General features: G+C 36.5%; 1 protein-coding gene across 4 annotated transcripts in view; it reads right to left on the bottom strand.

The window, feature by feature from the left end:
• The window catches only part of LOC116165303 (agrin-like), a 150,262-nt gene that overhangs the window by 72,704 nt on the left and 53,822 nt on the right, over window positions 1–23,736 (bottom strand). Inside the window, exon 1 of one of the 4 annotated variants that reach the window (XM_031479612.1) lies at window positions 7,008–7,107. The exons of 2 other annotated variants lie outside the window; for them this stretch is intronic. Coding sequence is in view for 1 of the 2 variants with exons in the window: in XM_031479615.1 (XP_031335475.1) it covers window positions 7,008–7,014 (7 nt within the window). In the remaining variant the exon portion in view is untranslated. Of the gene's footprint in view, window positions 1–7,007; window positions 7,108–23,736 lie in introns of those variants that run through there. One more of the 4 variants, XM_031479615.1, reaches the window with a different exon arrangement.

Here is a 23,736-nt window from a genome sequence, read left to right as displayed (position 1 = left end):
TTCATTACTATTGTCGTCTGAATTCTTTGAATTTTAAATTACATCAATATTTTCTATATTTCTCAATTGTGTACAAAGGGCAGGAACATAATCAACGGGAACTTATGACTCGCGTTTACTTGCAATTCCTTGCGAATGTTTTAAACAATTTGCATTACCGTTACCAATGATGACATAATATCAAAATATAACAGTATTACTGTATAATCTCATAACGTGATAATATAATACCATGATATGTGGGTAGAGAGGTTGTATAGGTCGTACGATAAATCATATCCTAATATAATTCCTTAATATGACGAAGGTGATTTTCTTTATAACATCGTCTAACGATGATTTAGATCGACCAAATCGAACTGTTGGAGAATCTTTCTCCATCAAAAAATCGGGAGGGAGAACAAATCATTCATATGTTATGGATTAATACAGCATAACAATACATAGGGAATTCCTCGCGAATGTTTTAAACAATTTTCATTACTGTTATCATCAGAATTATTTAATTTTAAATTACATCAGTATTTTCTATATTTCTCAATTGTCTTCTCTATCTTCACTCGAGTGAGATACAAAAATCGTTCAACATTTGTTACAACTTTTACTTCCTCTAAAGGATCAAGTTCCCAAGCGTCCGTCGACTGTACACTGGCGGGCCTGGATTGGAAGTCCTCACCAAGCGTTGGATTGGTAGTAGCTACGAACGGTGTATAGAAAGCGCAGGAACATAATCAACGGGAGCTTATGACTCGCGCTTACTGAGAATTCCTGGCGATTGTATTGAATAATTTGAAGGTGTCTTGCTCTTGACCGATCCTTGTTTGGAAGGTTCGGTGCGTAACCTAGCTCAAATTAGGAAGCTAAAAAGCACTGCTTTACTGACAGTATATTTTTTTGGCTGCTATTTAATCAGTTGCCAGTTGTACTGGCCAGTTTTATTAAGAAGTGGGTAGTTTAGAAAATCGCCGTTAGTTGGAACTTGAGTTTGCCGATTTATATGCACTGTTACTAAAGCTGTAACAGGTTTGCGTGCAACTGCTTTTATGAAATTTGTGTTCACGTGGTGCGCATTGTTAAAGACCTGTAAAATATAGGTGGAAAACACTATTGAAATATCGATTGCAATTTTAGTTTTCGCAACTGGGCTCGCACTATGGTTTCAGTATCCCTTGTTGGATGTAGTATGACCATTTTCTTTCAATATTGAGGGCGCTTTCAGATAATGAATATATGTATACAAAGTCGTGTTGGTTACACGACATAAATCATCAAGAATGGCTGGATGGAATTTCATGATTTTTTGGATTCGTCTCCGTCCTGAATAGCCGAATAGGCCAGGCCGATTCGTACGCTGCACATGCGAAACTCCATAATCCTAGTAGGAAGTGCAATTAAATAATCGAACAAATTGTCATGTTTGCTCATGAGATACAACAATAGAGACGTATTCAGATCGGCCCGCCAAATAATAAATTATTGTTATACTTCCATTCTAACTATGTTTGGATATCCGAATGATATGGATTCCTGGGTCTCTGGCTTTCTCAAATACAAAGGTAGAGGATTGCATTTTCACTGTGTGTTCCAGAGACGGTAGGAGAAGAGTAGGTTTCTATATTGTATATAGGTGATGACATATAATATCAAAATATAACAAACATTACTGGTATAATCTCATGATCGCGGAAATAGAGACGGAGGATGTTATTTTCGTTACATACTCGATCAGTACCGACTCTCTGCGCGAAAGGGATGGTTCTGTTTTCTCTCTTCTCAATAATACCTATCAAGGTGGTTCTGATCAGCAACTAATATGCGGTAATATGAAACAAAAGCCTATGAGGGAAGCATAACATTTTTTGCTTATATTTATATATCGATTGCATTTGTGCGTTTTACTTTTCGATTTTTAATTTGTTTTTTGGACAAACTACTTTATCGTTGTCTAGTGACTTGCTGTTTATCTTTCCTTTTATGGTTGAACAGATAGTAAAGTAAATTTTATGAGCCATATGACGAGAAAATAAATTTTCTTATACTTGTACGTGAATGCAAACAGTCATTGTTTAGTATAAAGTAGCAGATAGCAAATAATAATTGCCATTGCCTGCCATTTTTTATCTCGTTTCTAGAAGTGTGCGATTTTCTGAAGAGCACGCTTCATGAAAAATACAAATAATTGGAAAAGCAGGGTTGAATTGCCAGGCTTTTCATATATCTCTTTACTCAGGTTGTTTTTCATTGTCCCCAAAATCTCATTCCGATAAACAAACGTTTCCTAATGAAAAATGACGAGGAAGGTCCATTAAGCCAATCAGACCTCGTAAACCTTCGCTTTCATTATATGTAATTAGTGTAAATAGAGGTGCCTTCTCTTTTTGTAGTACGCTGATGATGACAGCTTTGCTGTTGAAACGCGGTTTATTAAAGTTTTATTGCGGTTTAATTTTTGTTATTTCTTATGCTTCTCCATCCGACTGTAAACTTTCATTGTTCGAAATTTTCTTCGTACATCTAGAAATTACCGTAGTTAAAGCAAAAGTCATCAAATAGGAAATAATTCCTGTATTGTACTAATTTATAAATTTTTCCGCTTGCTGGATAAAATATTAACTTCTCTGAAATGTGAATGTCATAAGACGTTAGATTATTTTTCTAAAAATGCCGTTTGTGAAATTTGTCAAAACGTTTTAGATGCCGTTTGAATGTGAACGTTCATTCTCAATTCTGAAATTTATAAAAAATCGATTAGGGAACAGATTGTCGAATAATCTTCTAGAAGCATTTAACAATTGGGCTGAAAAGTTCGCAGGCTGACAGATAGATGATGTTACTAGAATCAAATCCACATGTTTTTTATTTGGTACTAACCTTCAAACGATACCTATATAAATTTGGCTGTTTGAAAATTGGTTCGCGATATATAGTATTGTGAGTGGGGCAGCAACTTTTGTAATTGTAAAATAATGGGTAAAAAGAATTAGTTACTGAAAACGATCGCAAAATTATTTACAAATTGCTTCCCCAGATCTGGCTCCCAGTGGCAGTTCAGTTATTTATATATCGACTTGATAATCCAATACATAAACGAAAACTACATTTTAGAAAAATGAGGGAGGATCAAGTCTTTCCATACTATATATTCCTTCGATAGTCGATAGATCATTCTCATGAACGGCATGTAAGACACATAACAAACACCCCTGCACGTAAATTTGAAATAAAACGTGGGCTGCAGAAACAAAATGTGGTAATACGGTTCTACGTAGATAAGCATATTAAATTATACTAAACGAATTACCTAAATTAAACAGGGTAGTTTCACATCTAAGTTATGTTTACTTTAGTTATGTGTTACACTCATAGGGTAAGTTAATTGTATTACAAAGCGAAAGGATTTTCTTTGAAAGTTAAGTCGACAAGGAATGCTCTGAACCTTGTTCTTTCAATGAAAAATGTACTACTGTTAAAATACGTACAGTATTTTCGATATTAAATTTTGGTATTTGTAATAATTTTCCTTTTCCATGTCATGTGGATACATACCTATGAAGGGAATTTAGAAAATATTTTGGGATGACCGTTACGTATTTCCGCTTCCTTACATTTCGAATTAAGTACGATGAGCAATAAGAACCCCTTTCGGTACCAAATTTTACAAGTTTCTCGAAAGGACAGAACACCAATCCTTTGCCTTTAAGAAAAAATATATGCATCAAGCCATAACCCATAACAGCAAATATCTACTTTTGATTTAGCAGCAGAAATTTCTAGTCCGTCGTTGAAAATTAATAGTTTAAGTTCTACGATTGCCTTATTTAGGGTTTCTACAACTAGTTATGATGGGGTTAGAATAATATTTAACAAACTCATCTGCATATGGAATGATATTAATTTCATGTTTTACATAGCGAAAGAAATCTGGCGTATATATGTTAAATAATAAAGGACTAATAATAGATCCCTGTGGGATACCCACGGAAACTCATCTTGGACCTATGTAGGCGTTTGAAGGTGTCCGTACGTACACATTTCTGTTGCGATATAAATTAGGAATATTTGTATTCTCCAGTTTATCCGTTTATCTGTCTAGGTTGACGCATTATAAGCATCACGACGACAGCGATATTGGCCGATAAGAACTGGATATAAGAAGAACTGACTCAATAAGGATTGGGTCAGCAGCATAATATTGTCTTCGAGTACTTCCCAGTCCACAATAGACGCCAGGCTTGGTGATACTAGAGTAATACCTATAGCGGATATTATTTCATTTGGTCGAGTGGGGCCATTATTCAAAAATACACATCCTAATCTATCCGCTAACTTAAGTGCAATGTCCCCCGCCGCCCTGTTGGGCCCTAGAGCCACATGATGTGAATTTAAATCACCTATAAGGAGGTCTAATTTGTTTCAACTGGCTTAGGTACTCGTCCTCGCAAACATTAATTTCTGGTGGTCTATAAATTGCAAGTGGACGTGCCTTTGTCGAATCAGACTTTGTAATACACGGAGTTGAGATCCCCGTGGCTACCGCGCGTTTGATATGGGGAGGAGAAGGCTCCTGTGCTCTTATTGGAGCCTGAGTCTGGTCGAAAGTTGATGGGGACGAAGTTGTTATATATATATATATATATATATATATATAAAATTGTCCATGATGTCTATTAGATACGTAAATGCATACTCTTCCATCTGATGCCCGCGGGGCGAACATACATGTTTGGGCCCAATTAAGGAGGCGACCCCAATAATATATTCGTTTTTGGGCCACCAATTGCTTGAAATAGGATCCCTTGTTCTCTTTCGGGGAAAGTGAGTTTCGTTTGGTTGCTTTTTTCAACCACCACCGCGAATGTAGGTGCATTGTCTGTTACTTATAAATATATTATTGTTATTATCTTCCATTATAGAAAAGCAATAAGCTTAACGATTTACTCAAATTAATTATTAATACAAGGAGATAAGATGAAAACGCTCACCTGAGCCCGAAATAGAGTTATGTAGATACTACATACACATACACTCGACTGATCTGTGCGGCGTACCGATTGCGATTGGAAGAAAGTGATATCGGCAAGTAAATTGATTACCTAAGAAAATTTATCATAACAGAATACGTGTTACTCGTTACCACACTTTATTGTAATCCGCTGTGGCACTCAAATTTCCCTTTAATTATTAAAGGGGGTAATTTCAAGTACATAAAGGCCTACATTTTTCTACATCTGATGAGATTTTCGTGGTACTGCAATAGTCGAGGAAACAATATTTCAATTCTAATTGCAAAATGAGTCCAATTCATCTTGGTATTCCCAAAAAATCACAGGTTTACATGGTTCCTGTCTGAATACTATTTGAAGTATGAGTTTTCAACCGGCAATTGAAGCTTACACTCTTAATTATATGTTATTAACAAAGACGTAACAAAATGCTAATACATTCAAATGTATCAAAAATACATAATAAGAAACCGATGTATTGGTCTCCACCCCCAGTGTAATAGAAGAGGTTGGGTTGGGGATGATGTAAAATTTGGTTAAATTCAGACCACATACCTTGAAGTTGTAAGGCACACCTTCAATTCGACGCCCTTCAGCAAACCACTTTTCGAATATTCGTCCATTGCGCAAATGAAACTAACAAATCGTACCTTCGATCGTACTACAAATACTAGATAATGATGTAGAGTTACGATGTTACGATTCCATTATAATAATCGCCGTAAATTACCTTCACAATTTTTTTTCTAAAGGAACATCAAAATCTCAAGCATTCAATGAAAATATATCACTACGCCTAATTTACTTCTAAAGCTAGTCATTAGGTGCCATTAACTGAAATAATTTGGAGTTATTCTCCTAATGGTAGTCGTCACAGATGGAATAATTTATTAACTGTGTACTAGTATACTGTTCTTGATAGCCGATACGTTATACCCCTATCGACCGAAAATAAATAGCCTTTCTCCTATATTTTTTTAGGATAACTTACGACCATATTACAGTTAATAAATTTTGGCAATATCAATAGTACATATCGTTTCCTGCGCAACTATTTCACCGCGTTTTCCAAATAATCGCAAAGGTGACGTCTGGAGGAATAATGGTAATGAAGTGTCACAAGAGGCGAACTTTTGTTGTGCACGTACGCTCTCAACCTGCTGTAACTCTAGGGAGAAACTTATAAGGGTTTGTTGCCAACAAATTCTTTTAACATAATAAGTTCTCTGCCGTCGGAAAATCTGTGAGTTTTTCAAGAGCAATCTTAAGGATTATACGGTTACTTCTGCATAAAAACTCGAGTTCAAAATACTTGTAAATGGTAAAAGAACGAGTTTGGAAAACTAATGGAACAATGTAATATCGCAGCCGGCAAACATATTTAAGTTTGTGGTGTACCAAAAGATGCTGCGAGCGACGAACACGGATTGAATACAAAATAAGAAAACTGTATCCTTAAACGTCAGCAACCTGTCAACAACATGACCCGTATGCCCTCTAGTTATTTTCCCTCTAGATTAGCGAATTAAACTTAAAGTTGGTTCAAAGATAGTTTCTATCGGATTTGGCCCAACTTGAAGAATATATCTAAGAAACCAAGCACTGTCTGAAAACAGTTTAAAATATTTACCCCGATTAAGCATTGTTAACAATAAGACGAAATACATCTAGCCTGTCATTGTAAATTATATATTACTTCTTACTCTCGGCATTCGAAGCTCGCTGTCCCTATTCATAATTCAATGCAGGTTACATTTTAATAGTACGGCAAATTCGTCCGTTGGTTTTAGCCTTCCTGATATTGTGACAAATAAGGAGAATTGTATTAGCAACAGAATACGCGAAGACCGTGATAATATATCTCCCTCCCTAAAGCCTGATTTATTACAGAACAGAATCCGAATGTTAAAATTTACTTTTATAAGGGAAACAATCCATTTGGAACAACGGCTTTCACGGACCAGCGCAAAACTATACGTGAAACGACACCAAACTAATACATACCACTCATCTTTTATAAACAGTCACCACTTCAGATTAATCAGAAGCTACCTTGTGTAAATATTCTGTCCTCTAATGAACACGTGCTTCGTAAACACGAAACTTATTCGCAGAATGTATGCTATCCAAAACGATAGCTCGCGTAAAACTGATTCCGTCGTAGAGGCGTCGAAGGGCGTCGGTGCAGAAGCGCCACCTGAACGCCAAAAGCTCGACGGTCACTGTAACAAATATTACAAAGAGGGCATGCCACCACTCATTTGACATAAGGAAATTAGGGCACGACAAGCAGAAATGACAGACATATAGTTGTCACATTTTTTTCGTAGTGACGTAATTGAATTACGCCTCCTTCGTTAAGCTTTTTGTGTCACTTTGGAAAGCTTTCGCAGCAAAAAAATCATTGCGAAGGCTCTCAATTAAAGCCAATACTTTTTCTTTTTGAACTTAATCTATATCAAGAAACCCGATGTGATGGTTCTCACTAAATTATTTAGATACAAGCTGGAGCGAATAAAAAACAATGACTAATTTTCAGTTTCATTACGAGAAGTGCGGATTTTGCTAGATCTTTCATTATTGCGCCCTAGATAGAGACTTAAATCACGTTCGCCCTTATTAAGTTTACCAGTTGGTAATCATAATAAGAATATGTATTACGTCGATTCATTAGCGCCACGTCCATTAGCTTCAATCGCTCCTATTCTTTGTCTTTTAATACTTTCAAATGGACTCCACTAAAAGTGCTTTCTTTAGCAGGTTTGCACACCATTTGGATATCTGATTGGAGATTCGTGTACACTTACATGATACAGTAAATAAATTATAGGAGCTTATCTGCTAAATAGAAGGAAAGTAAAATAAACCTATTATTTAACTCGGCTGCTTCATAAGAAAAGCATCCCTTGAATTACCATTTAGCCCATTTCGAAACTAACGCCTTTTCTCCTACGAAAATCGAGTCTTCAACCCTTTCCGAACATTTATAGTGGGAAATATTCTCGGGGCCAATTGTCAATATTGATAACTACGCAATTAATATTTTAAAAAAGAGCAATTATTCCATGGAAAATATTACTAATGTAGAAATCGCTGTCAAAAGTCTCTGAAGCAGCCGATAAATCAATGTTAAATGTTACGTATACTCTGAAACAAGCACGCGTTCCTAAACAAAATATAACAATCTCATTAAGAGAACTAAAGAGAGATACTAACCCCAACATTAAAGAAGAAAACTAACACCATCATAAATTGTTTGTCTCTGGTCGATAATATTAATAACAGCTTATTCCAAGAGAGAAAAGTTACAGAATTCGAAAAATTCACAAAGACTTCCTTCCACTTTTCCTGAATGTTGATGTTACTTCATTGTAAAGGTCCCCACCCATCTCATTGGGAAACGAATTCCTTTAATCGAACACATTGCATGTGATCCACTTATTTTATTTATAATGAACAGTTTTTAACAAAAATATATATAATATATATATATATATATATATCCAATGATGTGTGTAGGCTATCCACAGCTGCGCCGATTAAAGCCATTGACGCTTACTAGGGTGTATGAAGGCGTCACAGTAGATGTGGTACTTTGAGGCGCTGGGTACGAAATTTGGAATCCGCTAAAGGCATAAATAATAAGCATTTATTTACGCCAGTGGCATTTTAAGGTGAACATGTTACTACATCATAATGATCATAATAAAATAATGACGAGGCGTCGACAAGTTTCCTTTTTAAGACTATGACCGATGTATGGATCTTCATGATGTAATTGGGCTGTTGAGGGCCTAGAACAAAAGAGACAATAAATAAATAAATAATGTAATCATACTGACCTTAGAAGTTCAATTTCGGGTCCAGAATGTCGTTCACTACACAGATAGTAATTTGGTACCAACGGCACATGTTTCTTGGAAAACCAAATAACGTAACACTTGTTGATATTCAATAAAATTGTAGATCATTTCTCTCTCTGTGTACCCATGAGTGTACAGGGCTGCATGCTCCTTCACTTGCAGGTATTTGATACATTGTTGTAATATTTTTTTTTTGTCCATAGTTACAAGCACCATAATAAAAATCTTTGTTGTAAGGAGTATGATAGCATGATTGGTGAGTTTGTTGTAGGTGCTTGTAGGGAAGTGATGATACTGCTGACATTAGTTATCTGGGGCATACTTTGGTTTTTGTTGTTGGTGGAAGTTTTGAGGTGTGCTGAGTGAAGTATAGGTTTTGCGGTTTTGCCATAAGGGGATGTTGTTCTTGCTGTGGTTTCTAGTATTCTTGGTGCTGTATCGGTTTGGTTTTGTCTGTATTGGTGTTTGGGTTTTGGCATGTTGGGGTCTTCTTGTTCTTGAGGGATGTTTTGTTGGAACTTAGAGTTTTCGAGATTCTACCGCCTATTTCTTGGTACACTTTGCATATCGCATATCATTGCCATCACCTTTTTGTTTGTTGCATGTTTTGTGGTCGCGTCTCTGCACAAATGTAACATCCCATCGGGCGTGTACAGTTACTCTTTGTGCGCCCATACCAGCAGCATCTTAGGCATTGGATTAAGTTGGATTTCTTTCATGGTGCTTCGAATTTTACAACAGCGTTTAACAATACTTTGGTTCTCCCAAGTTGTTTTCGTCATCGTTGTTTGTAGTCGTGAACGGTTGGAACCGGCCTCGTATTTCTGTACGCATATTGTCCTTGAGGGGGCGGTTGGGCCCTGTGCTTCTATACGTATATTGTCCTTGAGGGGGCGGTTGCTTAGTAGCAGTACTTCCCTTGTTCAAGTACGCAAGTATGCAGTACATTAACTTCTTTGTCGGGTGTTTTTGGAAAATGGGGTAGCCTGCAATCACTGATGGGTAGTTTTATATTGCTCACGTGGACTTTGCGACTATTGTCTGTAATGTCGTGCTTGGTTCAGAAAAATAGTTAGCTACATTTTCACTTCTACCACCTCTATCGGAATGCGATACTAGGGTGTTTCTGAAATGTGGAGCAAAAACAACCGCTTCAAAAAATTTTTCGTTTGTATATAAGGCACTTCTTATTTATCGTGTAGTTTCCTATCACGTTTATTTAATAAGGGTTAGTCTTTCTCAATTTGAAGCATTCATTAACAGTGGATGCCTAAAATGGTCTCTCAAATACACTCACAGATCTTACAGATTGTAACTATTACATACTGTTCCAAATTGAGTACCAATTATGCTCCTCACTCATTTCATTTAGTTCAACCGATGCACCTCAGTCACAAACATAATAACTGAATTATTATATTAAATTGTCTAAATAGGGATTAACTACATTTTTTCTTACTTTACGGTAATGGTTGTTGCTGAATTTTTTGCGATTTATTTAATGAATGACCCAACTCTAATAGTTTTTCTCTCAGCGCCGCCTTAATTACATAATTTTCATCAGTATAATTATGCCCGTCTGCACAAATATGTCCTGTTTTTCTGTGGGACGGATTCGACTTAAAGCTCAGCACAACCAAAACAATGGTGCAGAGCATGTTCTTGAAGTGTAAAATGAAGGAGATATGGGATATTTTCACTTACCAGCGCCTGGCTCGGTGTTTCCCTCATGGCATTGTTTAGGATGTGCAACGGCAATAGCTAATTAAGGCACTTTCTATGGAACCAGTACAGGGATTGGAGCTTCTTACCAAGGTCCTGATTAATATCTTTCTATTTTCTTTGCGCTGTACAGTATCACTCTCTAAAGGCGGTGCACGGCTTCGGTTTTGTCTCCATTTTGGGAAAAATCGTTGTCACTTCGTGACTTCGAAGGAAGTATCCTCTGCTCCCGGATATTCCACTATTTTCCCTTTTTTGCATTTGTACTCTCTTTACTGCGGGTTTCGTGTTTATAACGTGACTTCGTTTTGGTATATATAATTCCTATATTATTATTATTACATGATTCTGAAACTTGTTTTGTATTCGGAATGTAAGGTATTCTTGCTGATAAGGTATTTTTCTTTCAAATTTATATAATCGAGGGATGATAAATTGTTTTTAATTTCAAACCGGTACGTGATCTGCTACGATTGGATCTTCTCAATAACTTATCAACAATTTCACCGCTTCTTTGCGTGGTACAGTATCATTGCCTACTGGCGAAGCACGGCTATGGTTTTGTTTCCATTTTGGCAAAAAATCTTCGAGTCACTCTGTGACTTTGAAGGAAGTAAAGGATAAAGGGAGGTACTATATCCTTTTTGTGTCGTTCTCTCGTAATCTCCTAAGGGTTTAGGTTTCTTTAAACCTTCTTCAATTAAATCTCTTTTTAAATAGTTTATTAATCTTTTAATCCTTTCCTTTGTGCATCTCTGCGAAAATTTTGAAATAGCTTGTTTGATTAAGTCTATTAATTGATTGATGTCTTTAGTGGAGCGATGTAACCTTATAATAAATAAATAAATAAATAAATAAGTAAATAAATAAATAAATAATTGTTGGATCCTTGTCAGATATGCAGTAACTAATATAATAAATTATCAATACTATACATATTTGTTTGTGTATATTATCCAATACATACATCCAAAAATGTATAATTATGTCCGTCTGCACAAATATGTCCTGTTTTTCTGTGCGACGGGTTGGACTTGGAGATCAGCACAATCAAAGCAATGGTGCAATGGTCAAAGCAATGGTTTTGTTTTTATAACGTGACTACGTTTTGGTATATATAAGTATTATTCCTATGTTATTATTACATGATTCTGAAACTTGTTTTATGTTCAGTATGTAAGGCATTCTTGCTGACAGGGTATTTTCCTTCCAAGTTCATATAATCGAGGGATGATAAATTGTTTTTAATTTCAAACCGGTACATGATCTGCAACGCCTGTAGTGAATTACGGCACTTTCTATGGAACGAGTGCTGGGATCGGAGCTTCTCAATAAGGTCGTTATCAATAACTTCATCATTTCTTTGCGCGATACAATATCATTGCCTACTGGTGAACCACGTCTTTGGTTTTGTCTCCATTTTGGCAAAAAATCTTTGAGTCACTCTGTGACTTTGAAGGAAGTTTCGTCTGCTCCCGGACAATCATTACTTTCGACCGTAGAGGAGGTACTTTCTCCTTTTTGGGTCGTTCTTCCGTGTTGTTTTCGTCATTGTTGTTAGTAGTCGTGAACGGTTGGAACCGGTCCCGTGTAGCTATATGCATATTGACCTTGTGGGTGCGGCTGGGCCCTCTGTTGCTATAAGTGTATTGACCTTGCGGGGGCTGTTGCGTAGTAGGGTTTGGAATATGGGTGCAGGTGTGTTGGAACATTGTCGATTGAGGTTGAGCATTGATTGATTAGTGGTGTAATTTATTCGAGAAAGTGTAGGATAAAGGGAGGTACTGTCTCCTTTTTGTGTCCTTGCCTCACAATCTCCTTCAATCTAAGGGTTCAGGTTTCTTTAAACTTTCTTCAATTAAATATCTTTTTAAATAGTTTAATCCTTTCCTTTCCTTTGTGCATCTCTGCGAAAATTTTGAAATAGCTTGCTTGATTAAGTCGATTAATTGATTGATGTCTTTAGTGGAGCGATGCAACCTTATAATAAATAAATAAATAATTGTTGGGTCCTTGTCAGATATGCAGTAACTACTATAATAATTTATCAATACTATACATATTTGATTCTATATATTATCTAATACATACATCCAAAAATGTATAATTATGTCCGTCTGCACAAATATGTCCTGCTTTTCTGTGCGACGGATTGGACTTAAAGCTCAGCACAATCAAAGCAATGGTGCAATGGTCAAAGCAATGGTTTTGTTTTTATAACGTGACTACGTTTTGGTATATATATAAATATTATTCCTATATTATTATTATTACATGATTCTAAAACTTGTTTTATGTTCAGTATGTAAGGCATTCTTGCTGACAGGGTATTTTCCTTCCAAGTTTGTATAATCGAGGGATGATAAATTGTTTTAGTTTCAAACCGGTACATGATCTGCAACGCCTGTAGGGAATTACGGCACTTTCTATGGAACGAGCGCTGGGATCGGAGCTTCTCAATAAGGTCCTGATCAATAATTTCCTCTTTACTTTGCGCGGTACAGTATCCTTCCCTACTTGCCGTGCAAGACTTCGGTTGTCTCCATTTTGGCAAAAATCCTTGAGACACTTTGTGACTTCCAGGATCTATTGTCTGCTCCCGGACAGTTCCACTATTTTCCCTTTTTTGAATTCATACTCTTCTTACTTCTTGCAGATAGTGTATTTGCCTTCCACTTTTATATAATAGAGGGATGATAAAAAATTGTTTTTAATTTCAATCTGGTACATGATCGGCACCGTCGAAATAAATTACGGCACTTTCTATGGGCGGGGTGCCACGATCGGAGCTTCGCAATAAGGTCCTTATCAATAACTTCATCCTTTCTTTCCGTGGTACAGTATCATTGCCTACTGGTGAACCACGTCTTTGGTTTTGTCTCCATTTTGGCAAAAATTCTTTGAGTCACTCTGTCACTTTGAAGGAAGTTTCTTCTGCTCCCGGACAATCATTACTTTCGACCGTAGAGGAGGTACTTTCTCCTTTTTGGGTCGTTCTTCCGTGTTGTTTTCGTCATTGTTGTTAGTAGTCGTGAACGGTTGGAACCGGTCCCGTGTAGCTATATGCATATTGACCTTGTGGGTGCGGCTGGGCCCTCTGTTGCTATAAGTGTATTGACCTTGCGGGGGCTGTTGCGTAGTAGGGTTTGGAATATGGGTGCAGGTGTGTTGGAACATTGTCGATTGAGGTTGAGCATTGATTGATTAGTGGTGTAATTTATTCGAGAAAGTGTAGGATAAAGGGAGGTACTGTCTCCTTTTTGTGTCCTTGCCTCACAATCTCCTTCAATCTAAGGGTTCAGGTTTCTTTAAACTTTCTTCAATTAAATATCTTTTTAAATAGTTTAATCCTTTCCTTTCCTTTGTGCATCTCTGCGAAAATTTTGAAATAGCTTGCTTGATTAAGTCGATTAATTGATTGATGTCTTTAGTGGAGCGATGCAACCTTATAATAAATAAATAAATAATTGTTGGGTCCTTGTCAGATATGCAGTAACTACTATAATAATTTATCAATACTATACATATTTGATTCTATATATTATCTAATACATACATCCAAAAATGTATAATTATGTCCGTCTGCACAAATATGTCCTGCTTTTCTGTGCGACGGATTGGACTTAAAGCTCAGCACAATCAAAGCAATGGTGCAATGGTCAAAGCAATGGTTTTGTTTTTATAACGTGACTACGTTTTGGTATATATATAAATATTATTCCTATATTATTATTATTACATGATTCTAAAACTTGTTTTATGTTCAGTATGTAAGGCATTCTTGCTGACAGGGTATTTTCCTTCCAAGTTTGTATAATCGAGGGATGATAAATTGTTTTAGTTTCAAACCGGTACATGATCTGCAACGCCTGTAGGGAATTACGGCACTTTCTATGGAACGAGCGCTGGGATCGGAGCTTCTCAATAAGGTCCTGATCAATAATTTCCTCTTTACTTTGCGCGGTACAGTATCCTTCCCTACTTGCCGTGCAAGACTTCGGTTGTCTCCATTTTGGCAAAAATCCTTGAGACACTTTGTGACTTCCAGGATCTATTGTCTGCTCCCGGACAGTTCCACTATTTTCCCTTTTTTGAATTCATACTCTTCTTACTTCTTGCAGATAGTGTATTTGCCTTCCACTTTTATATAATAGAGGGATGATAAAAAATTGTTTTTAATTTCAATCTGGTACATGATCGGCACCGTCGAAATAAATTACGGCACTTTCTATGGGCGGGGTGCCACGATCGGAGCTTCGCAATAAGGTCCTTATCAATAACTTCATCCTTTCTTTCCGTGGTACAGTATCATTGCCTACTGGTGAACCACGTCTTTGGTTTTGTCTCCATTTTGGCAAAAATTCTTTGAGTCACTCTGTCACTTTGAAGGAAGTTTCTTCTGCTCCCGGACAATCATTACTTTCGACCGTAGAGGAGGTACTTTCTCCTTTTTGGGTCGTTCTTCCGTGTTGTTTTCGTCATTGTTGTTAGTAGTCGTGAACGGTTGGAACCGGTCCCGTGTAGCTATATGCATATTGACCTTGTGGGTGCGGCTGGGCCCTCTGTTGCTATAAGTGTATTGACCTTGCGGGGGCTGTTGCGTAGTAGGGTTTGGAATATGGGTGCAGGTGTGTTGGAACATTGTCGATTGAGGTTGAGCATTGATTGATTAGTGGTGTAATTTATTCGAGAAAGTGTAGGATAAAGGGAGGTACTGTCTCCTTTTTGTGTCCTTGCCTCACAATCTCCTTCAATCTAAGGGTTCAGGTTTCTTTAAACTTTCTTCAATTAAATATCTTTTTAAATAGTTTAATCCTTTCCTTTCCTTTGTGCATCTCTGCGAAAATTTTGAAATAGCTTGCTTGATTAAGTCGATTAATTGATTGATGTCTTTAGTGGAGCGATGCAACCTTATAATAAATAAATAAATAATTGTTGGGTCCTTGTCAGATATGCAGTAACTACTATAATAATTTATCAATACTATACATATTTGATTCTATATATTATCTAATACATACATCCAAAAATGTATAATTATGTCCGTCTGCACAAATATGTCCTGCTTTTCTGTGCGACGGATTGGACTTAAAGCTCAGCACAATCAAAGCAATGGTGCAATGGTCAAAGCAATGGTTTTGTTTTTATAACGTGACTACGTTTTGGTATATATATAAATATTATTCCTATATTATTATTATTACATGATTCTAAAACTTGTTTTATGTTCAGTATGTAAGGCATTCTTGCTGACAGGGTATTTTCCTTCCAAGTTTGTATAATCGAGGGATGATAAATTGTTTTAGTTTCAAACCGGTACATGATCTGCAACGCCTGTAGGGAATTACGGCACTTTCTATGGAACGAGCGCTGGGATCGGAGCTTCTCAATAAGGTCCTGATCAATAATTTCCTTTTTACTTTGCGCGGTACAGTATCCTTCCCTACTTGCCGTGCAAGACTTCGGTTGTCTCCATTTTGGCAAAAATCCTTGAGACACTTTGTGACTTCCAGGATCTATTGTCTGCTCCCGGACAGTTCCACTATTTTCCCTTTTTTGAATTCATACTCTTCTTACTTCTTGCAGATAGTGTATTTGCCTTCCACTTTTATATAATAGAGGGATGATAAAAAATTGTTTTTAATTTCAATCTGGTACATGATCGACACCGTCGGAAATAAATTACGGCACTTTCTATGGCCGGGGTGCTACGATCGAAGCTTCTCAATAAGGTCCTTATCAATAACTTCATCGTTTCCTTTGCGTGGCACAGTATCATTGCCTACTGGTGAACCACGTCTTTGGTTTTGTCTCCATTTTGGCAAAAAATCTTTGAGTCACTCTGTGACTTTGAAGGAAGTTTCGTCTGCTCCCGGACAATCATTACTTTCGACCGTAGAGGAGGTACTTTCTCTTTTTTGGGTTGTTCTTCCGAGTTGTTTTCGTCATTGTTGTTAGTAGTCGTGAACGGTTGGAACCGTTCCCGTGTAGCTATATGCATATTGACCTTGTGGGTGCGGTTGGGCCCTCTGTTTCTATAAGTATATTGACCTTGCGGGGGCTGTTGCTTAGTAGGGTTTGGAATATGGGTGTAGGGGTGTTGGAACATTGTCGATTGAGATTGAGCATTGATTGATTAGTGGTGTAATTTATTCGAGAAAGTGTAGGATAAATGGAGGTACTATCTCCTTTTTGTGTCGTTCTCTCGTAATCTCAATCAATCTAAGGGTTCAGGTTTCTTTAAACCTTCTTCAATTAAATCTCTTTTTAAATAGTTTATTAATCTTTTAATCCTTTCCTTTGTGCATCTCTGCGAAAATTTTGAAATAGCTTGCTTGATTAAGTCGATTAATTGATTGATGTCTTTAGTGGAGAGATGCAACCTTATAATAAATAAATAAGTAAATAAATAAATAATTGTTGGGTTCTTGTCAGATATGCAGTAACTAATATAATAAATTATCAATACTATACATATTTGTTTATGTATATTATCCAATACATACACCCAAAAATATATAATTATGTCCGTCTGCACAAATATGTTTTTCTGTGCGACGGATTGGACTTGGAGCTCAGCACAATCAAAGCAATGGTGCAATGGTCAAAGCAATGGTTTTGTTTTTATAACGTTACTACGTTTTGGTATATATAAATATTATTTCTATATTATTATTATTACATGATTCTAAAACTACTTCTGTGTTCAGTATGTAAGGTAATCTTTGCTGATAGGGTATTTTCCTTTCAAGTTTATATAATCGAGGTATGCTAAATTGTTTGGGATTTGTTCGAATCTGTATTTCGGCGTTGCCAAGTTTCCGAACGAGGCTGTGATATATCTACAAAATTTGTAACGTTGAACATTGTGGGCAGTATATTCGGCAATAGCAGACGCGTTATCCCTGTGGAAAACCTCAAATTTGCAAGTCCGCTGAATTGGGATACTCGTTTTTGTGAAAAAACTTTTCACGCAAAGAATAGAACCCGAGCCGCCCGGTTGCCAGCAGTGTGTCCTTAGTACTAGACCATTATGGCACATATCAATCGTAATTTGTGTTAGGATTCCGAAATAATTGTGGGAAGGGACATGCCGATGCTGTTGGGCGCCCACTTTCGACTACCTGCTTTAACAGAGGGCCATACAAAACGTTTGGTTACGAGTTTAACTGTAGTCGTATATTGTGGATTGAATTAAAAGCTCTTTCTGAAACTTTTGTAACGCTAAAAATTCGCGGTATTAAATTATATGGGTGGTGAGGCGATATTGAAAAATTAAAGGTCGGGGAATAGACGCGCGGAGTAGTTTGGGAGATGCGATTGAGTCTTAAAAAGAAAACGAATTTACACTTTTGCTACGTGTAATATCAGAATTCAGTTTTGAGATCATGATTTTGCCCTAAAATACTAAAATCGTCTAACGAAATACATAATTACATAAAACAATAATCACCATTAGGAAAATCCTAAACTTTCATTCGGAGCCGTCCAAAAACAAAGGCTCCAACAGTTTGGTATTTTTTTATAATCCATCACCACCGGCAGTCAAATCTTACTCCAAGTAATCGTCAGTCCATCATTACGAAGAACGTAATTAAGAAGGTTGATTGCAATTCGCACAAGGGCCTTGCAGCGCCATTATCAAAAGGTCAGCTATACTCGTCCGCTGCGTACCTGGATGCACCAAACAGCAATATTTTCCAAGACCCACAAAACTTACTTTATCTCCCCGTTGTGATAATTTTATTTATAAATCGTCGTCCGTCCTGCAATTAGAATATATAAGAAAAAGGAAATCTTATCGGAACCTGGGATATAGCTACGTATTTTATTTGTGAGGGTGCATGATCATTCGCTAGCTAGTGGTACCTGAAAGAAATTGTGTATTAATCACGTAATTAATTACTGTGAATACTTACCTTGGTTATTATTGTTTATTAACTGTTGTTCTAGTCGCAGGATTGATTTTTATTGTCTTGTCCGATTTACCTGTCGATTGGGCAAGCAAACATCAGAGAGGTTGGCGCCCAAATTAAACCCCGAGAAAGCATGTCCGCAACAACGTTGTCTTCACCGGAAATATGGTCGATATACCAGTTAAAGTAAAATGGAAATGTATTAGTTCTGAATTTCAAATGGGAAGATAGTTCCATTACATAACACTGAATTACGCTTATGGGACAAGTAATTGTTGTGGTACATAATTTTTTGATTTGATGCTTTTTTAGGGAACGTGGTTTAAATGGAAAACCCAAGAAAGATGAAGAGCTCTTATTATCGTTCCCTAGAAAGTGTCTTAACTAAAGGCGTTGCAGATCATGTACCAGTCTGAAATAGAAACTGATTTTTATCCATCCTTATTATAAAGAAAGTGCCCTAAAAAAGTCTTGGAATCATTTCAGAGTTTCGGAAAATAAGAATTCCAGTATTACCCCGGTTTCATATAAGCCAATGTAATAGGTAATTCACTCGGGAATATATTTCAAAGCGAGATCCGGATAAGTAAAAGTACCTGATAGATAGAGATCTAGGGCACGTTTTAACAATAGATAAATGAACCATTTAACTGAACCAATGCAAATGAGGAAAATCAGTTTTCCATTGAGCCTACATGCTTCCTGATTTTTTTTCGTATTCTGACATTGTCGTTATAGATAACTACACTAAAAATGCAAGAACGAAACCGGTGGTACTGTACCATCGTTTTGATTATCCTTAAGTTTTGTTGATTCCATCACACCGAAAAACAGGACATATTCGTGCAGTATGGAGTCTAATATGGAATCTGGGATCATAAATTAATAATCGAAATCCCAGACATGATTTTCGAATTACGCTATGCTACCATTCGAATATTCCCAGTGAGCGTGCTATCCACATAAGTTATTGTATACGACCGTATTTAGAAGCCCTCATCAGGCGTTGCAGATCATGTACCAGTTTGTAATTAAAACAAGAATTTCGGAAAATCTTACCGAACTAAGGGCAATGATAAAAAGTAGTCATCGAGTCTCCGAAGGCTGCACCATTTGAAAACCTAATACTAATGCCATTAGTGACGGCATTAGTAGGACAATAGCTCCACTTCTTGAAAATCAATTTGGGAAGTATTATAATAAGCGATAGTTCCCACGAAGTTACATAGTGTCTCAAAGATTTTTTTTCCAAAAAGGGAATGGCAGTGCCAGTTTTCTTGGAAAAGGCAAACGTTATTGGCCTGGGGTACGAGTACACAACCAAATGTCGTCCTTCTACCATATGCCGAATTTATTTGATCGCCCGGTATATTGCTAGAACTTCACGGCCATAAGCGGAGTATTTCTGTTCCGCGGAACTTAGTTTCTTCAAGTGTTGAAGATGTTCTTCGGGTGAAGATGACGCGATGAGTATGTCCTCAATATAGGCAAAACAGAATACCAAACCTTGGAGGACTAAAAAACCTATGAAAGGTCCTTGCATTCAGAGCCCGATAAAACCGCATTGCCTCCACTCTTCGTTTTTCTTGGAAATAAGGTGTAATGGTGACGACCAGGAACTCATGATAAGTCATACTCGGTCACCTCTCCAGGGGAGGTAATGCTCTAAAATGCGACGATTTCTCATGTCCACCAGTATTTAAAAAAATCCGCTCCTATAATTGGTTTTGGAAGATTCACGACTACGGATCTCCATGCAAAGTCGCGTCGTAAACCTACATTTACTGTGAAGTTTACGGTGTAGATGGTGCTGCCAACGATGGCACCGTACCCCCGTTTTGGTTCCTGAACTTTATCCCACCTCGCACAGAAGAACAGGACATATTTGTGCAGGATGGAAGCTAATATGCAACCTGGGAAGTTTTATCCTAAATTAATGATCGAAATCCCAGGGATGATTTTCCAATTACTGCGCTATGCTATACCATTCGAATACTCCCGGTGAGCGTGCTATACAAATAAGTGATTTATCACGACCGTATTTAGAAGCTCCCATCAGGCGTTGCAGATCCTGTACCAGTTTGTAATTAAATTAATACTTACACAACACAAACAAGAAAAAGTCGTTAATTGTTCAGTTTTTCTGTAAGGAACGAGAAAAAAAATCAGGAAAATCATATAAAAGGTGAAATGACATTGTCTTACATGGAAGTCTTTTAATAAATCATTATGTACATCATGAATATAGTGCAATTGTAATTGAAAGTAAAATGGACCAAAGAAATCATACCTACTTTCTGTAGAACACCAGTTTTCGTTACCATAAGTATAGTCTTCTGTCATTTTCATATAATAGGAGTTGATAAGGGCGATTTTCCGTACAAATTGAGGGAAATAATAGCGTAATTATTGCACGTGATCTTGCACGCACAAGTTGCACAAATCTCGCTTATTCAAGGCTAGCCTTGGAAAACACATTAATTTAATAAATGACATTGAGGAACCAAAAAAATCCTATAATCGTCTTAAAAGCCGAAATTCATTCTTTGAACGTAACCGCTAAAGCTAATAAACAATCCGATATAGCCCGGGAAGCAATAATAGAAGTTACTGAACGTCACCTCCGAAAAAACAGCATTATTGTTTTCATTATTACCGCTACGAATGTAGAATGTATAGCTGAGAATGATGAAGTCGAAGGATTGACGAGATTATGAGAAATAATTGGTTAATTATGAGTATTAGTACGATTTTCAGTGTCTGCTAAAAAGCACACTTAAAACAAACATCCTTATCACAATTTACATTAATAATGAATTAACAAATGTTTGTATCAACTTTCACTTCAGGAAAGTCAAGGACATTCGCACCCCCTTACCCCTTGATCAATAGAATCCGATCAATCTATTCTAAGGTACTCACCTGACACGGTCTCCAGTTTTTGCGGACGATAAAACCGCTGCGTTTCCTCAAACCCTTCGTTGTACTTACCAATGGTTGAGCGCCACTCAATTTCTAGCTCAACTCTCCCCATATGAAATTCATTGAAATTACAATGTGACAAATATCAGCCGAAACCTAAAAAAAGATACACGTCAATTACGGAACATACAAATGGCGTACTTACGATAAAGAAGTAACAAAACAATTATCCTCTCTATATCGTAGTTATAGGTGAATCCGTCCATACCTGCGGAATTCGCCAATTAAATGAATTCAATTGCCGAAGGTTAATAAAATATGGATGGGAGCAATTGAAATTCCATGCGTTTTCACTAACACCTCAGCTGTTTTTCAAACTAAAAAGGAAGACTAAGGTCGACAAACAAAAAGCACGACGTCGGCAAAATGCGCGCTAAAATTGAACGGGTACAAATACCAACAATAGGTTGTTGAATAAACAAAAGATTAAACCGCTAACCTTTTCCGTAAAGTATTGTAGGTATGTCGTGCAGACAAAAAAAGAGAAATTAATCCAAATAAATTTATTCCTCTCCAGAATACGTGCTTCTACAAAATCGTCCTCTGAAATTACAATTTATTCGTGAGAGTGCAAGTCGGCAACCTTTTCCTTGGAAATAGAAAAAGATGGAAAAATTTCAATCGTATAATTATGGAACAATTAAAGACTTTGGAATTTTCGAACAAACTTAAATCAAGAAATGAAATTTATGTCTGAGAGTACCAGCTTGACGTCACCCCAGCAACCTTCTTATTGGAAATTAAGAAAAAACTGTAATAATTAAAGAACAATTAAAGATTAATTTTGTAACACAACCAAAAATTTTGGAACGCAAAGCTAAAGTCAGGAAATGCCATTTATTCGTGGAGGTGCTAGCTTAACGTAAAGTGCTTTTCTTTAGAAATAGAAAAACATGGAAACATTTCAATTAAATTCTAAATTCAATTAAAGACTAATTTTCGAATACAAACCTAAATCAAGAAATGAAATTTGTTCGTGGGGGTGCTAGCTTGAAGTCACCCCAGCAACCTTCTTCTTATAAATTAAGAAAAAACACCTGTAATAATTAAAGAACAATTAAAGATTAACTTTGTAACACCACCAAAAATTTTGGAACGCAAACCTAAAATCAAGAAATGCAATTTATTCGTAAGTGTGCTAGCTTGGCGTCATGTCGGCGACCGTTTCTTTAAAAAATGGAAAAATTAAATTAAGTTAAAAATTAAGGACTAATTTTTGAATACAATAAAAAGGTGGAAGGGAAAAATATAGACAGGGAGCGAAAGTTTTCGGGGAGGTGCCAGCTGGAGGTCACCCCACCAACGTTCTTTTTGGAAATCTAGAAAAAACTTATGTAATAATTAAAGAACAATTGAAGCTTAAATTTTGGAACACAATAAAAAATGTTGGAACCGAAACCTAAAGTCAGAAAATACAATTTATACGTGGGGGTGCTAGCTAGACGTCAAGTCGGCACCTTAGAAATCGGAAAAGATGGAAAAATTTCAATAGTATAATTTTATTATGGAACTTTAAAGACTAATTTTGGAACACAAACCTAAATCAAGAAATGCAATGTATTCGTGATGGTGTTCAGCTTGACGTTACTCCAACAAGCTTGTTTTTGGAAGTTAAGGAAAAACTTATCTAATAATTAAATAACAATTAAAGAATAATTTTGTAACAACGAAAAATTTTGGAACGCAAACTTAAAAGTCAGGACATCCAGATCACTCCAAGTGTGCGCCTTGCTGAACGTCGTTCGTCTGGTTAAGTTTTGTAGAGTCCTAAATTCTATAATTTAAAAAAAAAAAAATAAAATAAGACAAAATAGTAATAATTTAAAAAAAATGAAAAATAAGAAAATAAAATATAATAAAATAAAAAATACACACATTTCCTACAAGTTTAATCAAGTGGCGTTGTTTATTGTGTAAGTGTTTGTTTGGGTTGAATACGAGTGGGTTGTGATAACGTAGTGTGTTTCTGAAAAGAAAGAGTTTTATGTGTGTATTATGGTCGGTGTTTCTTGTGAGGACTCAGGTCTAGCCTGGTTAACTAATCGCACGGATTAAAAATCAAATAACGATTACTGTTTGTCTCTAGGTAAAAAAACACATTACGGAAATATAGGAATATTATGTAATTCATACTTACCAAAATAGCTATTGATGGCCACAATAGCCAACGCTATAAAAAAAACTACAAATTTAGCAATTTAATTAACTTAAAACTATGATCAGACATGATTAAAGCACTGATTACACTTC

Source organism: Photinus pyralis, unplaced genomic scaffold, assembly GCF_008802855.1.
Source record: "Photinus pyralis isolate 1611_PpyrPB1 unplaced genomic scaffold, Ppyr1.3 Ppyr1.4_LG3a, whole genome shotgun sequence".
Classification (NCBI taxonomy): domain Eukaryota; kingdom Metazoa; phylum Arthropoda; class Insecta; order Coleoptera; family Lampyridae; genus Photinus; species Photinus pyralis.
Note: the sequence above shows the minus strand (reverse complement) of the source record. Positions and strands in the feature narration are given on the sequence as shown.